This window comes from Tripterygium wilfordii, chromosome 17, assembly GCF_013401445.1.
Source record: "Tripterygium wilfordii isolate XIE 37 chromosome 17, ASM1340144v1, whole genome shotgun sequence".
Classification (NCBI taxonomy): Eukaryota; Viridiplantae; Streptophyta; class Magnoliopsida; order Celastrales; family Celastraceae; genus Tripterygium; species Tripterygium wilfordii.
Genome location: NC_052248.1, coordinates 5,001 through 27,849, shown reverse-complemented (window position 1 = coordinate 27,849; position 22,849 = coordinate 5,001). Strand labels below are relative to the sequence as shown.

General features: G+C 37.0%; 2 protein-coding genes across 5 annotated transcripts; both read left to right on the top strand.

Annotated features, from left to right (window-relative positions):
- Positions 1-555: 555 nt before the first annotated feature.
- LOC119982382 (serine/threonine-protein phosphatase 5) lies at positions 556-9,940 on the top strand. 4 transcript variants are annotated; one of them, XM_038825715.1, is made up of 14 exons: positions 556-724; positions 2,321-2,411; positions 2,701-2,870; positions 2,958-3,029; positions 4,318-4,468; positions 5,785-5,997; positions 6,239-6,347; positions 6,489-6,606; positions 6,794-6,941; positions 7,301-7,549; positions 8,217-8,342; positions 8,430-8,530; positions 9,305-9,379; positions 9,493-9,940. In XM_038825715.1, exons 2-14 carry the CDS (start codon positions 2,342-2,344, stop codon positions 9,550-9,552), a joined length of 1,662 nt encoding a protein of 553 aa, XP_038681643.1. In that variant the 5' UTR covers positions 556-724; positions 2,321-2,341; the 3' UTR covers positions 9,553-9,940. The 4 variants fall into 4 exon arrangements, with proteins under 4 accessions (XP_038681643.1, XP_038681644.1, XP_038681645.1 ...); XM_038825716.1 differs by having other exon boundaries at positions 2,317-2,411; XM_038825717.1 differs by having other exon boundaries at positions 2,242-2,411.
- Positions 9,941-11,485: 1,545 nt separating this feature from the next.
- LOC119983142 (receptor like protein 29) lies at positions 11,486-13,223 on the top strand. The gene has a single exon (XM_038826826.1). The coding sequence runs from the start codon at positions 11,544-11,546 to the stop codon at positions 12,954-12,956; it is 1,413 nt and encodes a 470-aa protein (XP_038682754.1). The 5' UTR covers positions 11,486-11,543; the 3' UTR covers positions 12,957-13,223.
- The last annotated feature ends 9,626 nt before the right edge of the window (positions 13,224-22,849 follow it).

Sequence of the window (22,849 nt, the reverse complement as noted above, 5' to 3'; positions counted from 1 at the left end):
TCAAGGATGGGTGACCCTCAATACTGATGGGTGTAGTAAAGGTGAGCATGGTGCAGCTGGTGCTGGAGGTTTGCTAAGAGACTATCGCGGTGTATGGTTAAAAGGTTTTTTTGCTAATATTGGCAGTTGTGGATCGATAGAGGCCGAACTCTGGGCAGCGATTCATGGGCTTCGTCTAGCTTGGGAAGAGGGTTTTCGCCAAGTTATTTTGGAGACAGATTCCTATATGGTTGCGGATTGGCTAAATAAGCAGAGTGTTCCAAAGCTCTCTCTTTCCAATTTGATTAGTGTGTGCCGGAAGCTTGTTCATCAAGCTTGGGAGGTGAAAGCAATTCACGTGTATAGAGAAAGGAACCGGGTTGCTGATTTCCTTGCATCTGAGTCTCTCAACCATGGCAATGGGCTAACGATTCTTCAGCATCCTATTGTTGGCATTCAGGGTCTGCTTTGGGAGGATTTTATTGGAGTTGCTTGGCCTAGGCGGGTATTGCAAGTAGAGGTTTAATCCTTTGGTTTGTTTGTGGGTATTCCCCCTCCCTAGTATCAAAAAAAAAAAATCTCTGAACTTTGAAACAATCTGGCGCTTTTATATTACTATTAAAGCGAGTGGCTTCTCTAGGGTTTCTCTTTCCCTCAACCTCTTCTTTATTAAACTCTCTCCTCCTCTGTGGCAAGGGTGGAAAAATCTCAACTTTGACACCTTTCTGTACTGTCTTCCCATCAGGTACTTTTATCGGGTTCGGACCATTCCCTAACGTCTAAATCTCTGTTTCTCTACCATATTCCTTTAATTGTTTTTGTTTTGCTTATATAAATACTCCTGTTTGGTTTTATGAGAAAATTCAGAAAGTTTTGAGGTTTTTCTCGCTGACTAGCTCCGCTTGTCGGTTAAGCTACAGCTAGAATGGGCGAAATTCTAGTTAATTGAGATTTTAATTTGGATTTCTTTATGTCATTTACTTGGCAACCAAACAGAGAATATTCGATATTGGTTGTAAATGTAAACTTGGTAAGAAAACCTATGTTGTTCGGGTAATTCAATGAGAAAGCCTGATTGTTGTCTTGAACTTGTTATAATTTGAAGAATTTGAGAGGGATGAGAAGAAACAAGTAGGGAGAAGTAGAAGAAGGAGGTGAGAGAGGTTAGGCTCAATCAACTTGAGGTATTGCTCAAGGCTGGTGTGCCTTTGTCCTTCAAAAGGTGCCTCAAGTGTTTAAGGGTGTTCACACATATAAACCATATCTCTCACTTACACCAAACTGATGAAATTTAAGTAATGAAGAGCTTGAGTTTTCCAAGTTTGGCCTCCTTCGTGGGTTTCCATGCTCTCCTTGGGATGATAGTTGAGTTGAGCATCAGCTGTACTTCAAGCGTTTCGCTTTTTACCACTTGGCCAAAGTGCAGTATCAACATTGATTAGCTTTTCATTGCTTGTTCCCCAAATAAGGTTTATATGTCTCTTTTTTCTGTATGTGAGCAACTGAGCATAGAATTCTTTTGACTTTTGAGCTTTGGTTGTGATTGCATGGATGTAGGGTACATGCAAGTTTTTTTTGGGTGTTGCACAAGTGTTCTATATGCTTCATCCTTTTAAATTATGTCTAAGTGACATACAAGATAGTAAAGAATTTCCTGTAATGTCTTCTTCCAAGAGCAATATTTTGATACATCGCTACAGTGATTTGACTGCAACAACCTGAGATGAGAGTTGGTGCCCTGTTTTAAAAATAGAAGTTTTGGATATGCTCCCCTCTATTAGTATCAAGCATTCTTATCAGCATCAGCCCGCTGCTTGGAAGCCACTGAAAGATTTTGATATATTGCTACAGTGATTTGACTGCAACAACCTGAGACGAGAGTTGGTGGCCTGGTTTAAAAATATAAGTTTTGTAGCTTGTCTAGAGCAGATAAATATGTAACTAACAGCGTTAAATTGAGAATGTAGGGGAGTCAATTATGAAAATTTACATAATAGGATGGAGAGGAAATATAGGATTTCCAAATGTAAACTAGTGTGTTAATAAGGTTCACTTGAGCTGTTTAATGTGGGCTATCTTTTTGCACCTTCTAAAAGAACAGTCTCAAGGATTCTGAACCCTGATGCTGTTGTATTTTTCATTTCTGATTTGCGTCTCCCATGTTATCTCTAGTATCTACATTTATAAATAATCACCTTCTTCCATGTGCACTTCATCCAAGGGGCACAATTAATTGGCTTATTGCTCTTATGTAATTGATAGATGATTGTGAATAGCTGACATCATAGTACGTTAGTACTTATGAACTGTAATTGCTATTGTTCACTCTGACTCCAAATAGGCGATTACGGTTGTGCCCAACATGGAAACCAAAAGTTCTAATGTTTCACGAGCTGAAGAAATCAAATCCCTTGCTAATGAAGCCTTCAAAGGTATTGACTTCACACTTCTGAAATTTTTTAGTTTACTGGTTCTCCAATATTTGTATCAAATGATGCATTTTTTTTGCTGCTTTTCTAAAAGATAATCATGCCAACTAATCTTATTTCAGTCATTGTTATTACTTATTAGCAAATAAAAGCTGTCTGTTACTCTTTAATTTTATTAATTTATGCCGGGATATCTTGTCCTGTAATTTTTTTTGATTGTATCTAGTGATTAATAACTACATTGCTTTTTTCTGAATATTTGACTGAACTAATACTGTAAAAATGCTTTCAGCCCACAAATATGCGCAGGCAATTGAACTATATACACAAGCAATTGAACTACATAGTCAGAATGCTGTATACTGGGCCAATCGTGCAATTGCCCACACTAAGCTGGAGGAGTATGGCAGTGCTATACAGGATGCTACGAGGGCCATCGAAATTGATCCCAAATACTCAAAGGCAAGTTTTGCATTAAATCCTTTTATGGTTGATGTGATTGTAAGTGACTTGTCCATAGTTTTGATAATGATAATATTTGAAGAACAGGGTTACTACAGGCGTGGCGCTGCTTATCTTGCCATGGGAAAATTCAAGGAAGCATTAAAGGACTTCCAACAGGTTACTTACACTGTCTTCACTTAAAAGATTTAAATTTTTAGTTTCATTGACTGGCTAGTGCAATACTGAGTGTTCCGTCTTAGTGAAACTTGCATCCTTTTTGGGTTAAACATTCCTATTTTTGTAATATTCATTGATTGAAATTCAAAAGCTTTACTTCGTGGATTACTTTGTCACAGAATTGCAAACTGTATGTGAGACTGTTCATTAAGGTGAACTTAAATCTCATAATTATATGGCTAGTGACAGCTGTGATTTAATATCTCATTCAAGTACGAATGACCTATGTACAGTGAAATTGGTTGCTTGCCATACAACTTGGTGTATGATTTTAGCCTCGTTGCTCCTCTCTGAGGTACTGAACTTGATAATTGTTTTACGTGCAAGTCTACATAGCTAGATTAAAGTCCTTTTGGTATTTTGACTATATATCAGTTGCATGGTTTATATGACTCAAAGAGACAAGTTTGCTCTCAAGGAAGGATTGGTAACGTCTGGAGATGGTCATCGAGAATAAAATGGAACTTCCTGTCAAGTTTTCTCATCTCCTTCAGTAAAGCTCTCCTTAATAGTTTGTTGTTGTTGTGAAGATTTATGCTTGAGGAAGACAATTATGAAATGATCTCAATAATCAAAATCTTAAGGAAGGAGAAGGATTTTTTTTTTTTTTTTTGGGGGGGGGGGGGGGTTAATATAGGGAAGTTGCATGCAGGAAGTTGAGTTAGCCCATCATCATCAACTATAGCATTCTTGGGCGAGGTATAATTGATTGAAGGTGCTTGATACTTGGATGGGAGGGGTGTTTATGTGTATAAGTGAAACATTGGCATTGATCCTTGATGATTGTTGGGGAGGAAAAGATTTGGAGGAGCATGACGCAGGAAGACAAAACTACATCAGAACATTTGAGGAGTAATTGAGGAAATAAGCAGGAGGATATTTGATGAGGTGTTATCTCTTTTTTGAATCCTAACCACCCCCCCCCCCCCCCCCCCAAAAAAAAAAAAACCTCTCCCAAAAAAAATTTGAGGTCTTATCTTGGGCACTAGTCCTGTTTTTCTTTCATTGTTTAAAAAAATTCACAATGGTATGCCTTAGTATTGGTGTTCAATAGTTTGTTGACATTTTATATATCAACAAACAAGCTGGTTCTCTTTTTTTTTCATGCCAAATACACATTCTTCACTCCTTCTTTTCAATTTAAATTAAATGAACTTCTGTGAAATCTTTCAATAATTTTACTTGTCACCTGACAATATATTGAACTCATTCCATGCACTTAATTTAGGTCAAGAAAATCTGTCCAAATGACCCTGATGCTGCAAAAAAACTAAAAGAATGTGAGAAAGCAGTAATGAAGCTTAAATTTGAAGAAGCAATTGCTGTAGCTGAGTCAGAAAGGCGTTCCGTGGCAGATTCTATTGATTTTCGCTCCATAGGTACTTTTGCTTTGTTGATAAATCTTTGATCTTCTGTGAATGTTTTCTTTTTGATTTTTTGGTTAATTTCAAGGTCTGCTCACCTTCCAATAGAGTGTCATAAGAACACTACCATTTGCTCTTGCAAATTTACTTGTTTATAACTATTGCTGTGTGGAGAAGTTTTCAAAATCTTACCTAGAAGATGGGGTAGAGTTTAGTGGATGTGGTGGGAGGAGCAAAGAAACTGATGTTAATCTTGCGTTGCAAGTTTATTTAGCGTAGGAATGATTGTTGCCTTGTTACTGAGTTGGGCATCGTTGTTTTTATGCAATCGAAAGGGACACCAAGTGGGTTCAACAAAGAAGAGAACATTAGAAGTTTGTTACATCTATAGGCTAAAGGCAGTTTCCATTGTTACAAGTAACATAATTTGAACACCAAAAATTCAGAGTGTAAATCCATTTTTCATTGATAACACCTAAGCACGATTCTTTGTCGCCCTATTATTCCTCTCAATCCATATGAACCAGATGGTAACATAAGGAATGAGACGCATAGCAATTATCTCTCTTGCTACTGCTTACCAGACTCACAGCTGTTATCCCCTGACACAGTTTTATTCATAACCCAATTTATCCCTAGTTACCTGTAAGATACTAAGCTGCAACCCTAATATTTCTTGAATTTTGTCCAATTTAAATGCAGGAGAATGTAGTGCAGATCTTCTGCCACCATTCCCCCCCCCCCCCAAAAAAAAACTCCTCCCTCCTTGTTGCAGAGAGAGCGCATATGTTTACAAATGTTGGTTGTTCAGTGTTAGATCCTCCCAAGTTTTAAGAATAACTGTAGGAGGTACTTTTGGTTTCCAAATACCATATTCTGGGAAATCAATGATTGCTCAATGATTAGTTAGTTCTCTTTTTTCAGCTCATTATAGAAGGAGCACACGGAGAAGTTCTTATCTGTTATTTGTCCAGCAGACTTTGTCTTCAGTGTTAGAGTTGATATTGATTGAGTAGATGGAGCTCCACAAATTGGTGAAACTTGGAACCTCCCAATCAGTAGCATTTCTATGAAAAATATGTTACAGGACAGTCCAGCAATAGAGAGGGTGTAAAGATTCCTGTTAGTTGCATCATTGTATAAGCTAGGCACCTAGGCTCTAAAGATCAGGGAATTTGGTGTCTTGCCTGGTTCTTTGCCCCAACCACCAATCAGTCGATAAGTATTAGTTTTGTTTTTATGTAATGTACATTGTGCCTTTGAGTAAAAGTATGTTCTATTTATTGTTGTGAGTGTTGATTATATTATTCCCCACACATTTATCATAATAGGGATCACTCCCAGTTCATCATCCCTGCCCACCCAAGTGGCTATAGTAGCAGTGACAGTACCAATCGTTGCAGCAGCTGTTATGGTGTTGGGAACGTCAACAGCCACAAAGGTGTTGGCAATAGTGGTGGTGATACTGGCAGTCCTAGGGACAAGTTGGTTGGGCTGTCGCAATGGTAGTGGATTCTTTACAAAGAGTGTGACACTTAACCTAGGTTTGAGCTCTGAGCTCTGAGTTTTGATTTTCAAACTTCATTTGCAAGCTACTCTTGTTATTCCCAATAGTCAGGACATCTTACGTAGCCTATTTTTTCGATGACTTGAATTATCTGTGGGTTGATTGATTTCCTCGGTGACTTATTGTGCACACATGCTTTAAATATTTAGTATACATAGAACCTGGAAAGAACTTGATAAATTGCTTTAATTGTCGAGCTGTTAACAATTATCCTGCAGAAGTGGAGCCACAGTATTCTGGTGCTAAAATAGAAGGAGATGTTGTTACATTAGATTTTGTGAAGAAAATGATCGAGGACTTCAAGAATCAGCAGTGCTTACACAAACGGTATATTGAACAAGCTTCTATATTGATAGCCTGAGCATATGGCCAACCTGTTACATTCTGTATAGCAAGCTTATGTTTGATATCTCATGCCAGATGACTGATCAATTACATTTACTTTAAATCTGGTTGGCAATGTTGTAGATATGCATTCCAGATTGTCCTACAAATGCGAGAAATGTTGCAAGCTCTTCCTTCTCTAGTTGATATAAATGTTAATGCTGGTAATCATTTCACTGTTTGTGGTGATGTGCATGGGCAGGTAACCTTTTTTTTCCAGAACAATGAAATATGCGCACTTTTAAGTGAAATTTCTGAATAACACTTAAATTTTTCTGACACTTCTCTAAAATAAGATCAAACAGTGACCATTATACCTTATGAACACAATGATCATGTTTTCAGATGTAGAATCTATGTTGGTAACTTATATTTCACACTTTTTGCAGTTCTATGATCTGTTAAATATATTTGAGCTTAATGGGCTCCCCTCAGAGGAGAATCCGTATCTGTTTAATGGTGACTTTGTAGACAGGGGATCATTTTCTGTGGAGGTTATCCTCACATTGTTTGCATTCAAGTGCATGTGTCCATCAGGTAAACCCCCGTTACTCACAATATATGTATTCTTTGCGTGTACCAGTAAGATGGGCTAGTAGTCCATAGATTTCAACGTGACATTTTCTGTTACTGCTTTTGCTACCAAAAAATTTATTCTTGTAGGATTGTCATTTTATGGTGGTAGTATTTTGATTCATGTCCTTTGGTACTTGGTGAACTGTCAAGAATAAGATTTGTAAGCCTTCTTACTTTATGATGTAAAAAATGGTTATTTATTGTCCCTAGTGTAAGCTTAAGCATCCATTGATGTTGGCATTCAGCATATAAGCCATTCTCAAACCACTAATTCCATTTCTATGATGCATACTAATTAGCCTTTTTTGAAAAAATTTCAGCTATATATCTTTCTAGAGGAAATCATGAAAGCAAGAGCATGAACAAGATATATGGCTTCGAGGGTGAGGTCAGGTCCAAGTTGAGTGAAACATTTGTGGAACTCTTTGCCGAAGTCTTCTGTTGTTTACCTCTGGCTCATGTAATAAACGAAAAGGTGTTTGTGGTACATGGAGGCCTGTTTAGTGTTGATGGCGTGAAACTTTCTGACATTAGAGCAATTGATCGCTTTTGTGAGCCTCCGGAGGAAGGTAAGCTGCGTGCATGGTTTTGTATGGCTGTGGCATTGAAAAGGGAGTAACCTTAAAATTTTCTTCCTTTTATGTCAATTGCCAAGCTGATTGTGTGAGGCTGGTCAATGGTATTGAATCTCTTCTTGTCCAAGGCTGGTCTATCCTCCAGTTTCTTCAAAATTGTGATGTCAGCTTCACTAGTTGTCAATAGTGTCTCCTCAAGTATGTGGCCTAGTATCACAAAGTTAATGTCTTGATGGTTTTGCCTTACGGGCCAATAACATATTCTCTCCCAACTTGTTTGCATTTGCCAAAAAATTGTTTGTTATATGTCTAGTATGCTCATCACACAGTTCCTTATGATTAAGAGGAGTATGGTGGATTCCTGGTAATTTTGTTCATTGCTTTCAGATTATGTGCATATAGTGGAAAGCTAACTAGTTGGGGCCAAACTCATTTTCTGTTCAAAATGTCCATCAGGCTAGTGGCTTCTAAATGGCTTATTTTGAGTAGACAAGGAGAAATACGATTATGGTCCAACCAAAACAAATATGTGCTGTTGTTTAACTTGTATATTTTGATCCATATTCTCTTTAGAGTTTAGACAACTTGCATCTCTTTTAATTAGTAGTCAATGCTTTTGACATGTAAAGTCAACTGTGATTCTTTGTTTGGTTTTTAACAGGATTGATGTGTGAATTGCTATGGAGTGATCCACAACCTTTCCCTGGAAGAGGCCCCAGCAAGAGGGGTGTAGGACTCTCTTTTGGTGCAGATGTGACCAAAAAGTTTTTACTGGATAATAATCTAGGTAATGGTTTTATTTTATTTTTTTTGGTCATCAAATACTTGTGTTGCTTCCATGATTAATTATTGACACGCATTGTTCCCTCGACAGAGTTAGTTGTACGATCTCATGAAGTTAAGGATGAAGGTTATGAGATCGAGCATGATGGTAAACTTATTACAGTTTTTTCTGCCCCAAATTATTGTGATCAGGTATTTTTTTTATTGCTTTTAAAAAGGATTGGCGTTATCTTTGAGGAGGTTACACTCCATTGTTTCTGTGCCTTAAATTTTGTATGTTCTTTTAAGCTAAAGTGAGGTATGTCTTTTGGGAAACCTCAAAGGGGGAATGTGTATGTTAAATTTGGCTTATAGGCCCATACACTCTCCCTTAAAGGACCTGTTAAAGAGAGGGTACCACATATGTATATACAATTCACTCAAACTAGACGATGTGGTACATTTATCTACTAATACTTCCCCTCACTTCTGGGTTGAACAATCCGAAGGCCCAACATCTGCAACAAATGAGTAAACCATGGCCCAAGAAACAGGTGGAGGTAAGACCGTCCAAGAACACACCACTAGGGGCCCACTCAGATACCATGTTAAATTTTGCTTATAAGTGGCCCATACACTTTCCCTAAAAGCACCTCTTAGGTAGAGGAGTGGGTACCACATATACGCATATATGATTCATAAGCCAAATTTAGGGAGAGTGTAGGGGCCACTATAAGCCAAATTTAACATTGTATTTTATCTATTTATTTGCATTCTTATCTCTCTTCTCACAAAGATTTTGTTAAAATTTCCTATATTCTTGCAACATGTACAAATATGTTCGTGTACGAATGAAAACATTCATCATGAATACATTTTATTTTATTCTAATGTATCAACAGCATATGTAATTTCTGTGGTAGAGATAATAATGTACACAGACTAGCTTCTGAACTTACCGTTGTTCTGTAATTTATGCATTGCTAGATGGGTAACAAGGGTGCTTTTATTCGGTTTGAAGCCCCTGATTTGAAGCCAAGTATCGTGACCTTTTCAGCCGTGGTCAGTATTTCACTATTTCTTAATCCACACCATTTTTTTTGAAATCAATCATATAACATGCTATGATGACATTGGTTTTGTGATGTTATCTCCTCTTTCCTCTGAATCTACAGCCTCATCCTGATGTTAAGCCAATGGCATATGCAAACAACTTTCTTCGTATGTTTTCATAGTTCATAATCCTGAATGCAACATCAATAGTGTATTATTTGTTGCCGGGGAAAACAGTAATACTGAAGTTGTTTTTCAAGGCAGCTGGTGAAGAGCTGTATGGGGAAGATTCAGCCTCTAAGTTGTAATTTTTCTTGGACATATGCTTTTCTCAGTTTTTTGCGGCTGAATAATGGTTTTCAGGTGTTCAGTAATCATTGTTAGATATCCCTTTCTGAAGCAGCTGTAGGTTGTAAAATGTATAAATGTTTTCTTTTTGTTGCCATGGCATTGTTTTCATGCTTCTCATAAGCTTTTTATCAGGTACATGCCTCCCCTTCCGAGGCTTGGGATTTCTTTTTCAAGAATTACGTAAATGAAGTTTCAAATTTCGTGTCTTGGCTAAATTAATTAGCGGTTTCTTGTGAATCTCTTTCCCAAACTACCTGGAATTTAACCTTGTCTGGGTAAAAAATTGTCAGATGGAGGGGACATGCAAGTGTCCGCGTACCCAAGGATCCTTTTGCAGTGGCCTGGATAAAATTCTTCACTGGCCCAGTATTACATTGTCTGGAGGGTGAATTCATTTTTGAAAGTCTCTTTTTATCCAGTTTCCAGTTGCTAGTAAAATGTGAATAATGTAGCCTTGAATAACAGTAGGACGGAGAGAGAATGTGTTCTTAGACGCCCCGCCTACTCCTGATTGTTAAGCGTTGCCCGTCAATATAGACTCATGTATTTTAACTATTTATCATGGTGTTGTGGCTTTCCTTGTCGTGACTGTACTAAAATATGAAATCCCTTAATCATATACCTATCTGCATTCGTAAAGACAGGCCTGTCACCATCTGTATTGCTTGTAGTAGGAAGAGCAATGGACTCTTTTTCTGGGAAGCAACAGGCTGGGTGCCAGACTGCCAGAGAGTTATTTTAGACCATTGATCAGCACTTCAATTCTTCAGCCCGAGGTGTAACCCTGCTGCCTTGGTTTTCTGCATAGTTTTTAAAATCGGTGTCTAAATTTCTGTGATGACTTGCTGGAAGTTTTAGCTGCTCCTACAGTTAAATAATAAAATTTTTACCTGAAGTTTAGGTTTAGAGAAAACAGACAAAAACAGCAATTACTTGTAATGGGCACGGTTCCAAGGTGCTGATGGCATGACAATAATACCTGAAACTTGTTAGTCTGGGGTCGTCCATTTCTTGAGGGTAGGTTTACTATGGGCAAAAAGGAACTTTTGTTCCTCAATTATGGGATGAGTTTCATTTTCATCTCTAAATCTTTTTTTCTCCAATTTTTATCCCTTAATTATTGGAAAGTATCATTTTCGTCCTTTAAGTGAGATTAGAGTCGAAAAATGCTCCTATGTAGACATCACGTTGGATTTTTTTATGATTTATTCGAGGGACAAATGAGGTACTTTCTCATAATTGATGGATGAAAAAGGGAGAAAAAAAAACTAAGGGATGAAAAGTATCATTTTGTCGTTTACTATGTAATTGCCGTAATAGAGAAGGGAATTATTCATGTTACAATTCATGCTATTGCTACGCAGCAGAAGAGGAGGTAGAAGTGAAAATATAAACAGGAATGGTAGTTTGTAAAGACGACGTGAAATGTGAATGAAGGACCCACGCTTTGCCTTTTCTTTGTTGATGCGTCTTAAATTTTGATTTTGTGATTTTAATCAGTATACCATGTGTGAGGAACTGAAGCATGTCCTCTCATTTCCCAACCTCTTGTTTGAGAATCAAGTGCTTTTCAATCTTTTGACCCTACCTTGTCTTCAAATTCTCATCACTCAAGTGTCATGACCCACTTTTAATGCCCCACTCCATCATATCAATCACATCCCCCACCCCCACCCCACCCCACCCCCTGCCTCTCTCTTCATGTTTGAGAAGTTGAGCTTCCCTAGCTAACAAATGACATCTTGATGAAGCATCCTTCCAAAACCAACCAAACATCTGCTAATAGCTGAGGAAACCTCCTTACAATACCTTCCCATCCACAATGCGCTTCAGCTGCAGCAGCTGTTCCTTCTCACTCTTCATTTCTCTGCTGCTCCTCTCTCTCTCTCCCAATCCCATCCCTTTTATTTCCTCCGCCCATGCTACCAAACTAAACAAGAATCTCTCATCAACCACAATGCTTCCTTCAGAGGCTGAGGCCCTTTTCAAGATCATGGACTCCATGTCCGCTGACAAGTCCTGGAGAATTTCCTACCCCAACCCATGTAATACCGGCTCATCTTGGCCTGGCATTGAGTGCAAAACTGCCCAAGACGACCATCTCCATGTCTCTAGGCTTGATTTTGGCACCTCCCCGTATCCGACATGCAAGGGCACAGCCACATTTCCTCACGAAATATTCTCTCTTCCTTACCTCCAATCAGTCGTCTTCTTCAAATGTTTCACTCGCACCAAAACCACCCTCTCTGTTTCGCCAAACAGACTCTCCATGTCTCTACTTGAACAACTCAGTCTCAGATCAAACCCTGCACTTGTCGGTCCAATCCCACCACAAATTTCCTCCTTAAAGTCCCTACAAATCCTCACTTTGTCGCAAAACGTCCTTACTGGACATATTCCCATTCAGATTTTCGGCATGAACTCTCTGGTTCACCTTGATTTGAGCTACAATATGTTGACTGGTGCCATCCCATGTCAAGTGGAGAACCTCAAAAATCTTGTTGGCCTTGATTTGAGCTTCAATTCACTCACAGGGTACATCCCGCACACAATTGGTCAACTGGGTCTGCTTCAAAAGCTCGACTTGAGCTCGAATTCACTTACAGGTGGTATTCCTGAGAGCATTGAGACGCTCAATTCGTTGGCCTTCATGGCTTTGAGTAACAACAAACTCAGTGGTAACTTCCCAAAAGGATTGGAAAAGTTACAAAGTTTGCAGTACTTGATTATGGATGATAATCCCATGTATATACCTCTGCCTACACAACTTGGCAAGCTAGTGAAATTACAAGAGCTCAGGCTTGCCAATTCAGGCTACTCTGGCACCATCCCATCAGGGATTTCGCAGCTTTTGAACTTGAGCACACTCTCTCTTCAGAACAACAGACTAACAGGTGAAATCCCAGTTGGTCTTGGCAGCCTCTCTCACATATATCACCTGAATCTTAGCAGAAATCTCTTGGGTGGAGTTGTGCCTTTAGATCCAAGTTTCCTGAAGAGGTTGGGAAGGAATCTGGATCTCAGTGGCAACCATGGTCTCTGTTTAAGCCCCTCTGAAGCAGCATACAGTGTCAAGATAGGAATTGGTGTTAGTGTCTGTGGCAGCAACAAGAACGCTTCTTTCATCCAGCCTCCACAGAACAAGTCTCAAGCTCCTTGTGGTTTCTCCAAACCATTCTTTCTGCTTGGTGCTTTGATCGTTCATGGTTTGCATCAAGCAATGGCTTTACCATGATTTTTCTTGCGCCTAAATTTTCCATTTTCACATATATATTTATATTCTCTCCAGTCTGGTGGGATTTTTTAGAAATTATTAATAGGTTTTAATAATGATTCTAAGGCTTTCGCGTGCACTTGGTGGTTCTGCTAATTTTAGGCGAAAATTTTGGTTTCCCACTTTCTCTGCCATATTGGATTGCAAAGATCTCGCGGGACTCTCTATAAATGGTTCAAGGAACAGTACTGAGCAGTTGAGGTTGATCTTTCCTTCTAAATTATGGTATATTTTTAATCGATTTGGTCCAATTATATTATATTATATTATATGCCTAATGCCTCTGCGTGTCTCTTTTCATTCTGGCTGAAATTTCATGCCTTTTTATTTAGCGTGGTATTGAATAGGGATGACGGGTACATGCAACACGTGCATACTGTTGTGGCCTTGTGGGATTTCCACCTAAATCTCTAAATGATTTATGATGAAAGAAAGTAATCACAACTGAGTCTGACAACATTATTAATATTTTTAGTGTGGCTGGAAGTGAAAGGTCTCCTAGCTCAAAAAGAGACGTCTTTATATTAGACGTCTCTTGATTTCTAGGACAGTCTTGTTTGTTTGGTAGGGTAGTTTGCTTCTATATATTACACGTGTCAAATTCAAATGAACTCCACTACTAATACGGTAGTATTAGGTAGCTCATATATGATGGTAGCTAGAGATGGTAAAAAAAATAGATCCGAGCACTATCCGCAGGGTACCCGATCCATTTAAAACCCGAAAACCGATCCTATAGGTTTAGAAACGGTTTTGGTTTTGGTTTTCAAACCAGTCATAATTTAGGGTCGGATTTGGTTTTTGATATCGGGTTTAGGGTACCCGAATCGTTTGATAAAAAGATCCATTATAGTAATAATATTATAAATCATCTATAAAGGTATACTACTAAGATACTAAATTATAAAATGATAAAGTATATTAAAACGTATATATTTATAGAGGCATACTAATAAAACTATAAATTAGACTAATTTGAATTATAAAATCATAATTAATATAAATCACACTCAATATTAATTTATATTAATATAATCATCAAAGAAAAAATAAAAATATTAAAAGTTAAATGATAAACGGGTACCCGATGGTAAACGGTTATAGAACGGTTCCGGGTTTAGAAATTTAAATGGTTTTTTAAATGGTTTTGGAACGGTTTTGGTATAGAGTATCTTAAATGGAAACGGTTTTGCTATTTCCTAATTGGAAGGGTACCCCACCCGTTGCCATCCCTAATGGTAGCTCATTAAACGAAATTTTAAAACATTTTAACTCTTAAAATATATGTTAAATTTTTAAAAAAAATTAGCACATAAAATTTTTTTTAACAAGATTCATTGTCTATGAGTTTTATCGAATGGATTTTAATTCCATTGTTTTTTTCAATGGAATTTCAAAAACAATGGATTCAGAGTTAAAACAATGAATTCTAAATTGTTCTTTAAAAAATAATGGAATTTATATTAAAACAACCCCTAGAAATTACAAACCTCCAATTCCTTGATGCTCACATAATCATTCCCTGAATCCTCCTGGAACACCGTCTTCCGGCTGAATGCCCCAATTCCATGTGTCATAAAAAACAATGTCGTGATTTGGGGACCCTAGGGTTCATGGATATAACGCTAGCAAACATTTCTTTAAAACCCCCAATTGCTTGGATTTGTTGTTGAGAACCAAAATAATATCTTGTGGATGAATAAAAATGTCATGTTTAGTCAGCATGATAGGATACAAAAGGACTTACAAGAGACAATCTAAAGTGGGGTCAAACTTAGAATAACCCGCCACGAAATCCAACCGGCCTTCCTTGGTAATAATTTGAAATTTTCGACTGTGGCAATCGAAAGTAGAAGGCGAAGTTAATGGCCTTGAGTTTTTTCTTTCTTTTCTTCCTGTAAGGTTTAGAGCCTTTTCTTTTCGACAGAGGGTAAGGAGCATGAAGAGAGAGGAGTATAGATAATTTTAAAGTTTTTATGATTTTTTAATTTATGATTTTTAATGTCATGTCACATTTAATATCTCATTGTTTAATTTTTTTAAAAAAAGACACTAAAGAAAAAAATTAGACACATGAGACGATTTTAACTTCTGAAGACTTGAAGGGCAAACAGAGTCAATTTTTCAAAGTATAAGGGTTTGAATGATCCGAAAAATAAATAAATAAAAGAGCTCAATCAACATGTTTTGTAAAATAGAGAGGTTGTTCTGAAACTTATTAGGGATGGATCCAATTAAGGCGCAGGATGGGCTCAAGTCCACCCTCAATTTTTAGTAAAATATTATTATGCTATTAAGTATCCAAACCCCAAAATAAGTCTACTTCTTTTTAGTACAAGTCTTGGTAGTTTTTTTTATAAATACTTTATTTAGTATTTTTTTAAATATGTGTGCTTGGACTCACAAACCCCAAAAAAAAGCCCATTTATTTTTAATACAAGTCTTTCTAATTTTTTTAAAAGATTTTATTTAGTAATTTTTTGTATATATAGTCGGAGTTTTAGAGACTTGATGTCTTGAAGTTGGAGATTAAATCGCAATATTTCATCCTCGTATTAATATGTAGATTTCTTTTGATTACCTTTTATTTGCATATCAGTAAATAGTCTTAAAATTTTTTTGGGGGCGCCACCCCCGAACTCTCGTCAATATTTGACCTCCTCTTATAAATTATTGACACCATTACTAACCAAACCCACTCTCAAACTATTTTCTAGATCCGTCCCTGGAACTTAACCATATTTATTTATGACAAGTCAAATCCATTTAGATTTCAGGAAGGAAATCAAGGAATGAGAAATATTTACTCTGTTTGGTAGAGTGGAAAGATTGATTTTCAATACTAACGGAAATACTGTAGAAAAAAAGCTGAGCTTAAAGTTGTGAAATATGTTGTGAGGTGTTGGGTGTCCAACGGTGTCTAGATCTCAGGCTGCAGGAGGTGCAATTCGAAGGGGATGCTTTGATTGTTGTTAATGCGGTTGCTCAACCGGATTTGGTCTCTCTTTGGGCTATTGAAAATCTAATAGAAGGGAATCGCAATCAGCTAGACAAGCTCAAGAGCTGGTCTATTTCAAAGATTAGCAGACATCAAAATGTCTGGGCGGATACTTTCGCCAAATGGGCCGCTACCTTGAGACTTTCAGGTAGCATTCTCAGTCATCGGCTTCCAGAGTTGCAATATTGATTGTATAGTGAGTGCGATCCCCTGGATCATTGTTTTGGTCTGGCATGGTGTGGTTTGTAGTTGGTGTTTTTTGTCTCTTTGTTTGATATACAAAAAAAAAAAGTATTATAATATTATATTTATAAATTTTATATTTAATTTGTTGGTAAATTTAATATTAAATTTAATGAAATAAATTTATTTTTTATTTATATTATTTTTAGGTATACATTATTAAATATTTTTATATAAAAAGTAAGATATTTAAATCTATTATAATTACTAATTTAGAAGTATAATTATTAATTTAAAAGTATATTTTATTTGTATTTTTAAATTTTAATTATTTTATTCCAATATTAAATTTACTGTTATAATAATTATAAATGCATAAATATAATTAATTTATCATTTTTATTAAAATATAATTATATTTAAATCATTAAATATAGGAGCTTCTTATGCAGGCGTTCTTACCGTTGCAATTTTTTTTTTTTTTAATTTTATATAAAAGATATGGGAGCTTCTTTTGTGTCATAAGATCCGTTGGCCTGTTTGGCATGCGGCTCCGCTTGTGGAGCCGCTTGTCAAACAGGCGGATTATAATTTTACTTTAATATATACTTTAGGTTGCAAATTCAGTGTGCAGCATCTTAGAAGAAAGAAACCAAAAAAAAAGGTGGGGTTGGTTAAGACAAGTACTGGTACAGTCTCTTGATGAAACAAGACCACCAGAGCTCTGTCAACACTTGAAAACTTAGCAGGAGCTGGATCCCACAAACACCTCTCTGTCCATTTCTCTCCCACACCGAAAAAACTTCACATTTCATCAAACAGTATTTGTAGTACACATTTTCCTCAACTGTTTTTTTTTTTTTTTTTCTTTTCCCTCCTTTCTCTTTATTACACACTCCCCCCACACACACCCAATCCCTCTTGAATTTTGAATCTGCATTTCTGTGCTGTAATATTTTTGGTTCATTTTCTCTGGAAAAGAAAGATAACATGGAAGTCGCTTCTACAACAATATCTATGCCTATGCCAAGTATTGATGACAGAGTCATCAATTTTAACTCAAAAGTGAGATTTTTAAATTTTTTTTTTCCTTTCTTTTTTGTTGAAATCCAAAATCTTCACAATACATGTAGGCATGTTCGAATGTCAGATGGCCCCCAGTTAATTAGCAATAATTTTCATAAGTATCGAACATACTTTGCTTATTTTTGAGAGAGGACAAACATGTATACAAAAGAGTGAAAAGATTCAAAAGAGTGAAAAGACCCTCACTTGATCACTCCACATTTTGGAGAGATTAATTATTTAAATACTCCGTAAGTCCTACTTTTATTTTATTTTATTGATTAATGTCACGTCAATCTAACTATTTCTCCTCCCAACACCGTCATCAAAGCTCGTCTCTCCGTATTTTGTCATAAACTAAAGTTTTGGCAAACCAAAATTTCCCGCTCAATCCTCAATCCTCAATCCTCAATCCCTAAGGATCAAGGGAGATCAAATGGTGTTTTTTTTTTTTTTTTTTTTCCCAAACTGGGCTAAAGACTGAAGGGGGCATATAAATTGACAGCACAGGCAATTCAAGTGAGAGAGAGAGGACAAGACAATATCAAATTTTCTACCACTTTCTCTACAAAAATAAACTTTCAGAGCCTCACGTGGGAAAGTAGTTCTAGTGTTGGTACGGACATTACTTCAGTGTTTAGCTGCCATTTCCTTTCGTTTTCATTCGTTTGTGAGGAAAGCGAAAGGATTTGCCCGTGCCCGTGCCCGTGCACATCATCAAACCCCTGCTAATAAATGGTTGTATTTTTCTTTTCTTTTTTTTTAATAGTTTTGTATTTCTAGTATGGAGAATCCTAATATCCAAAAGTACTAAACTAACAATTAAAGTGTAGTTAATGCAACTTTTGATTATTAAAAGAGTTGATCATAAATTTACACTTAAAATTTAATTAATATATTAAAATACCTTTTACTTGTAAAATATTAAATAAAAATTTATTAAGTTTACGCACATGATAAACAAAACCTACAGTGAGAGAGAGGAAGGGGTGTTTCAGGTTAAGGCATTGCCAAATGAAAATTGAAACAAACTCACAAAAAACAACCTAAGTTCATGGTATATATATATATATATATATATATATCTGGTATGCGCTCTCATAAAATTATAAGTAATATTTTCTTGCCTATTTCGCAGGTAGGGTAGAAGCTGAGTTCCTGAATCACATGTTTCATATCGATTGTTACCAAGAACCAATCGCAAAAAATTTACAAAAGAAGATACCCATCGAAAGTTCAATCATAATTATCAGAGAAATTTATCACATCTCACTACTTAATGTTCCACATCCTTTTTAGTAATCCTACTCCCAATAATTGGTTTTAAATTTTTTATATATTTTTATGTTTAATTTGATATTTAATTTTTTTGATTTGTGTGCGATATGACATTAAATTCACATTCCCATAATTGTTTTTCCCACCATCCATAATTGGTTTCCTCACCCTTAGCAATTAAATAAAGTAACTTATTATATCACACCAAAGTAGATTGGCGGTACATTTAATGTATGCTGCAAATACCTGTGAAAGCCCATCTGCCAAGAAAAAAAATTGACACATATACGTGTCGTGATTCGTCTACATTCGAGTATATTGAACATAAATTTATTCATTTACAGGAACCGGGTAGACACAGTTGTTCATCTATCCACGCAATTGAACATTAATTTATGAGATTTTGGGGTTTATGGGAGCTTAAACAGAACAATGAAGTTCTCATCATGACTTCTCCTTTGTATTTCTCTTCTCTGTATTGAGATGGCAATAATGTGTCTACTAATCCCAGGTTTATGCCATTGTTGCACAAATTGTCTAAATACATTTCTCTCTTGTACTTGAGACAATCTCTTGTACTTGAGACAATCAATTATGCTATGCTTGTTTCAGGGAAATTAAGTTATCGGAAAACAATATAATTATTTTGCAATGTTTGTTTGGGGAAAATTAATGTCACTGAAATTTTAGGGGAAAACAACATCCCTTTGAAGGAGAGGTTATTTTCCCCTGTCCTCGCTATAATGTTCAATCCTCCCAAACATAAAACAACGTAGGGTTTAGGGATGAGAAGGGTTTAGGTTATAGGGTTTAGGGTTAAGGGTTTTAGGGTTTAGGGTTGGGGTTTTAGGGTTTTAGGGTTTAGGGTTTTGGGATGGGTTAAGGGTTTGGGTTTAGGTTTAGGTTTAGGGTTTAGGGTTTTAGGGTTTAGGGTTTAGGGTTTAGGGTTTAGGGTTTAGGGTTTTAGGGTTTTAGGGTTTAGGGTTTTTAGGGTTTTAGGGTTTAGGGTTTAGGGTTTTTAGGGTTTTAGGGTTTAGGGTTTAGGGTTTAGGGTTTAGGGTTTTAGGGTTTTTTAGGGTTTTTTTAGGGTTTTAGGGTTTAGGGTTTTAGGGTTTAGGGTTTAGGGTTTAGGGTTTAGGGTTTTAGGGTTTAGGGTTTTAGGGTTTTAGGGTTTAGGGTTTAGGGTTTAGGGTTTAGGGTTTTAGGGTTTTAGGGTTTAGGGTTTAGGGTTTAGGGTTTAGGGTTTAGGGTTTAGGGTTTAGGGTTTAGGGTTTAGGGTTTAGGGTTTAGGGTTTAGGGTTTTAGGGTTTAGGTTTAGGGTTTTAGGGTTTTAGGGTTTTAGGGTTTAGGGTTTTAGGGTTTAGGGTTTAGGGTTTAGGGTTTAGGGTTTAGGGTTTTAGGGTTTAGGGTTTAGGGTTTTAGGGTTTAGGGTTTAGGGTTTAGGGCTTAGGGTTTTAGGGTTTAGGGTTTAGGGTTTTAGGGTTTAGGGTTTAGGGTTTAGGGTTTAGGGTTTAGGGTTTAGGGTTTAGGGTTTTAGGGTTTTAGGGTTTTAGGGTTTTAGGGTTTTAGGGTTTTAGGGTTTAGGGTTTTAGGGTTTAGGGTTTAGGGTTTAGGGTTTGGGGTTTAGGGTTTAGGGTTTAGGGTTTAGGGTTTAGGGTTTAGGGTTTTAGGGTTTAGGGTTTTAGGGTTTAGGGTTTTAGGGTTTTAGGGTTTTAGGGTTTTAGGGTTTAGGGTTTAGGGTTTAGGGTTTTAGGGTTTTAGGGTTTTAGGGTTTAGGGTTTAGGGTTTAGGGTTTAGGGTTTAGGGTTTTAGGGTTTTAGGGTTTTAGGGTTTTAGGGTTTAGGGTTTTAGGGTTTTAGGGTTTAGGGTTTTTGGGGTTTTAGGGTTTTAGGGTTTTAGGGTTTTAGGGTTTTAGGGTTTTAGGGTTTTAGGGTTTTAGGGTTTAGGGTTTTAGGGTTTTTAGGGTTTTAGGGTTTAGGGTTTTAGGGTTTTAGGGTTTAGGGTTTTAGGGTTTTAAGGTTTAGGGTTTAGGGTTTAGGGTTTTAGGGTTTAGGGTTTTAGGGTTTTAGGGTTTTAGGGTTTTAGGGTTTTAGGGTTTTAGGGTTTTAGGGTTTAGGGTTTAGGGTTTAGGGTTTAGGGTTTAGGGTTTAGGGTTTTAGGGTTTTAGGGTTTTTGGGGTTTTAGGGTTTTAGGGTTTTAGGGTTTTAGGGTTTAGGGTTTTAGGGTTTTAGGGTTTTAGGGTTTTTAGGGTTTAGGGTTTTAGGGTTTTAGGGTTTTAGGGTTTTAGGGTTTTAGGGTTTAGGGTTTAGGGTTTTAGGGTTTTAGGGTTTAGGGTTTAGGGTTTAGGGTTTAGGGTTTTTGGGGTTTAGGGTTTAGGGTTTTAGGGTTTTAGGGTTTAGGGTTTAGGGTTTTAGGGTTTTAGGGTTTTAGGGTTTTTAGGGTTTTAGGGTTTTAGGGTTTTTAGGGTTTTAGGGTTTTAGGGTTTTAGGGTTTTTAGGGTTTTAGGGTTTTAGGGTTTAGGGTTTTGGGGTTTTAGGGTTTTAGGGTTTTAGGGTTTTAGGGTTTTAGGGTTTTAGGGTTTTAGGGTTTAGGGTTTAGGGTTTTAGGGTTTAGGGTTTAGGGTTTAGGGTTTTAGGGTTTTAGGGTTTTAGGGTTTTAGGGTTTAGGGTTTTAGGGTTTAGGGTTTTTAGGGTTTTAGGGTTTTTAGGGTTTTAGGGTTTTAGGGTTTTAGGGTTTTAGGGTTTTTAGGGTTTTTAGGGTTTTAAGGGTTTTAGGGTTTTAGGGTTTTAGGGTTTTAGGGTTTTAGGGTTTTAGGGTTTTAGGGTTTTAGGGTTTAGGGTTTAGGGTTTAGGGTTTTAGGGTTTTAGGGTTTTTAGGGTTTTAGGGTTTAGGGTTTTAGGGTTTTAGGGTTTAGGGTTTTAGGGTTTTTGGGTTTTAGGGTTTTAGGGTTTAGGGTTTTAGGGTTTTTAGGGTTTTTAGGGTTTAGGGTTTTAGGGTTTTAGGGTTTTAGGGTTTTAGGGTTTTAGGGTTTTTAGGGTTGGGGTTTTAGGGTTTAGGGTTTTAGGGTTTAGGGTTTAGGGTTTTAGGGTTTTAGGGTTTTAGGGTTTTAGGGTTTAGGGTTTAGGGTTTTAGGGTTTTAGGGTTTAGGGTTTTTAGGGTTTTAGGGTTTTAGGGTTTTAGGGTTTAGGGTTTTAGGGTTTTAGGGTTTTAGGGTTTAGGGTTTTAGGGTTTTAGGGTTTTGGGGTTTAGGGTTTTAGGGTTTAGGGTTTAGGGTTTAGGGTTTAGGGTTTAGGGTTTTAGGGTTTTAGGGTTTTAGGGTTTAGGGTTTTAGGGTTTAGGGTTTAGGGTTTTAGGGTTTAGGGTTGGGTTTTAGGGTTTTAGGGTTTTAGGGTTTAGGGTTTTAGGGTTTTAGGGTTTTAGGGTTTTAGGGTTTTAGGGTTTTTAGGGTTTTAGGGTTTTTGGGGTTTAGGGTTTAGGGTTTAGGGTTTAGGGTTTAGGGTTTTAGGGTTTTAGGGTTTAGGGTTTTAGGGTTTTAGGGTTTAGGGTTTAGGGTTTAGGGTTTTAGGGTTTTTAGGGTTTTAGGGTTTTAGGGTTTAGGGTTTTAGGGTTTTAGGGTTTAGGGTTTAGGGTTTTTAGGGTTTTTTGGGGTTTTAGGGTTTTAGGGTTTTAGGGTTTTAGGGTTTTAGGGTTTTAGGGTTTTTAGGGTTTAGGGTTTAGGGTTTAGGGTTTAGGGTTTTAGGGTTTTAGGGTTTAGGGTTTTAGGGTTTTAGGGTTTAGGTAGGGTTTAGGGTTTAGGGTTTAGGGTTTAGGGTTTAGGGTTTTAGGGTTTTAGGGTTTAGGGTTTAGGGTTAGGGTTTAGGGTTTAGGGTTTAGGGTTTAGGGTTTAGGGTTTAGGGTTTAGGGTTTAGGGTTTAGGGTTTAGGGTTTTAGGGTTTAGGGTTTTAGGGTTTAGGGTTTAGGGTTTTAGGGTTTTAGGGTTTTAGGGTTTTAGGGTTTTAGGGTTTAGGGTTTAGGGTTTAGGGTTTTAGGGTTTAGGGTTTAGGGTTTAGGGTTTTAGGGTTTTAGGGTTTTAGGGTTTTAGGGTTTAGGGTTTTAGGGTTTAGGGTTTTAGGGTTTAGGGTTTTAGGGTTTTAGGGTTGTTTAGGGTTTAGGGTTTTAGGGTTTTAGGGTTTTAGGGTTTAGGGTTTTAGGGTTTTAGGGTTTTAGGGTTTTAGGGTTTAGGGTTTTAGGGTTTTAGGGTTTTAGGGTTTAGGGTTTAGGGTTTAGGGTTTTAGGGTTTTAGGGTTTAGGGTTTTAGGGTTTAGGGTTTAGGGTTTAGGGTTTTAGGGTT

Coding starts and splice junctions, on each gene's coding strand:
- LOC119983142 (XM_038826826.1), top strand. CDS start 11,544: ATGCGCTTCAGCTGCAGCAGCTGTTCCTTCTCACTCTTCATTTCTCTG.
- LOC119982382 (XM_038825715.1), top strand. CDS start 2,342: ATGGAAACCAAAAGTTCTAATGTTTCACGAGCTGAAGAAATCAAATCC. Junction 4,469..5,784: donor TATTGATTTTCGCTCCATAG/GTACTTTTGCTT, acceptor TTATCATAATAG/GGATCACTCCCAGTTCATCA. Junction 5,998..6,238: donor GAGTGTGACACTTAACCTAG/GTTTGAGCTCTG, acceptor ATTATCCTGCAG/AAGTGGAGCCACAGTATTCT.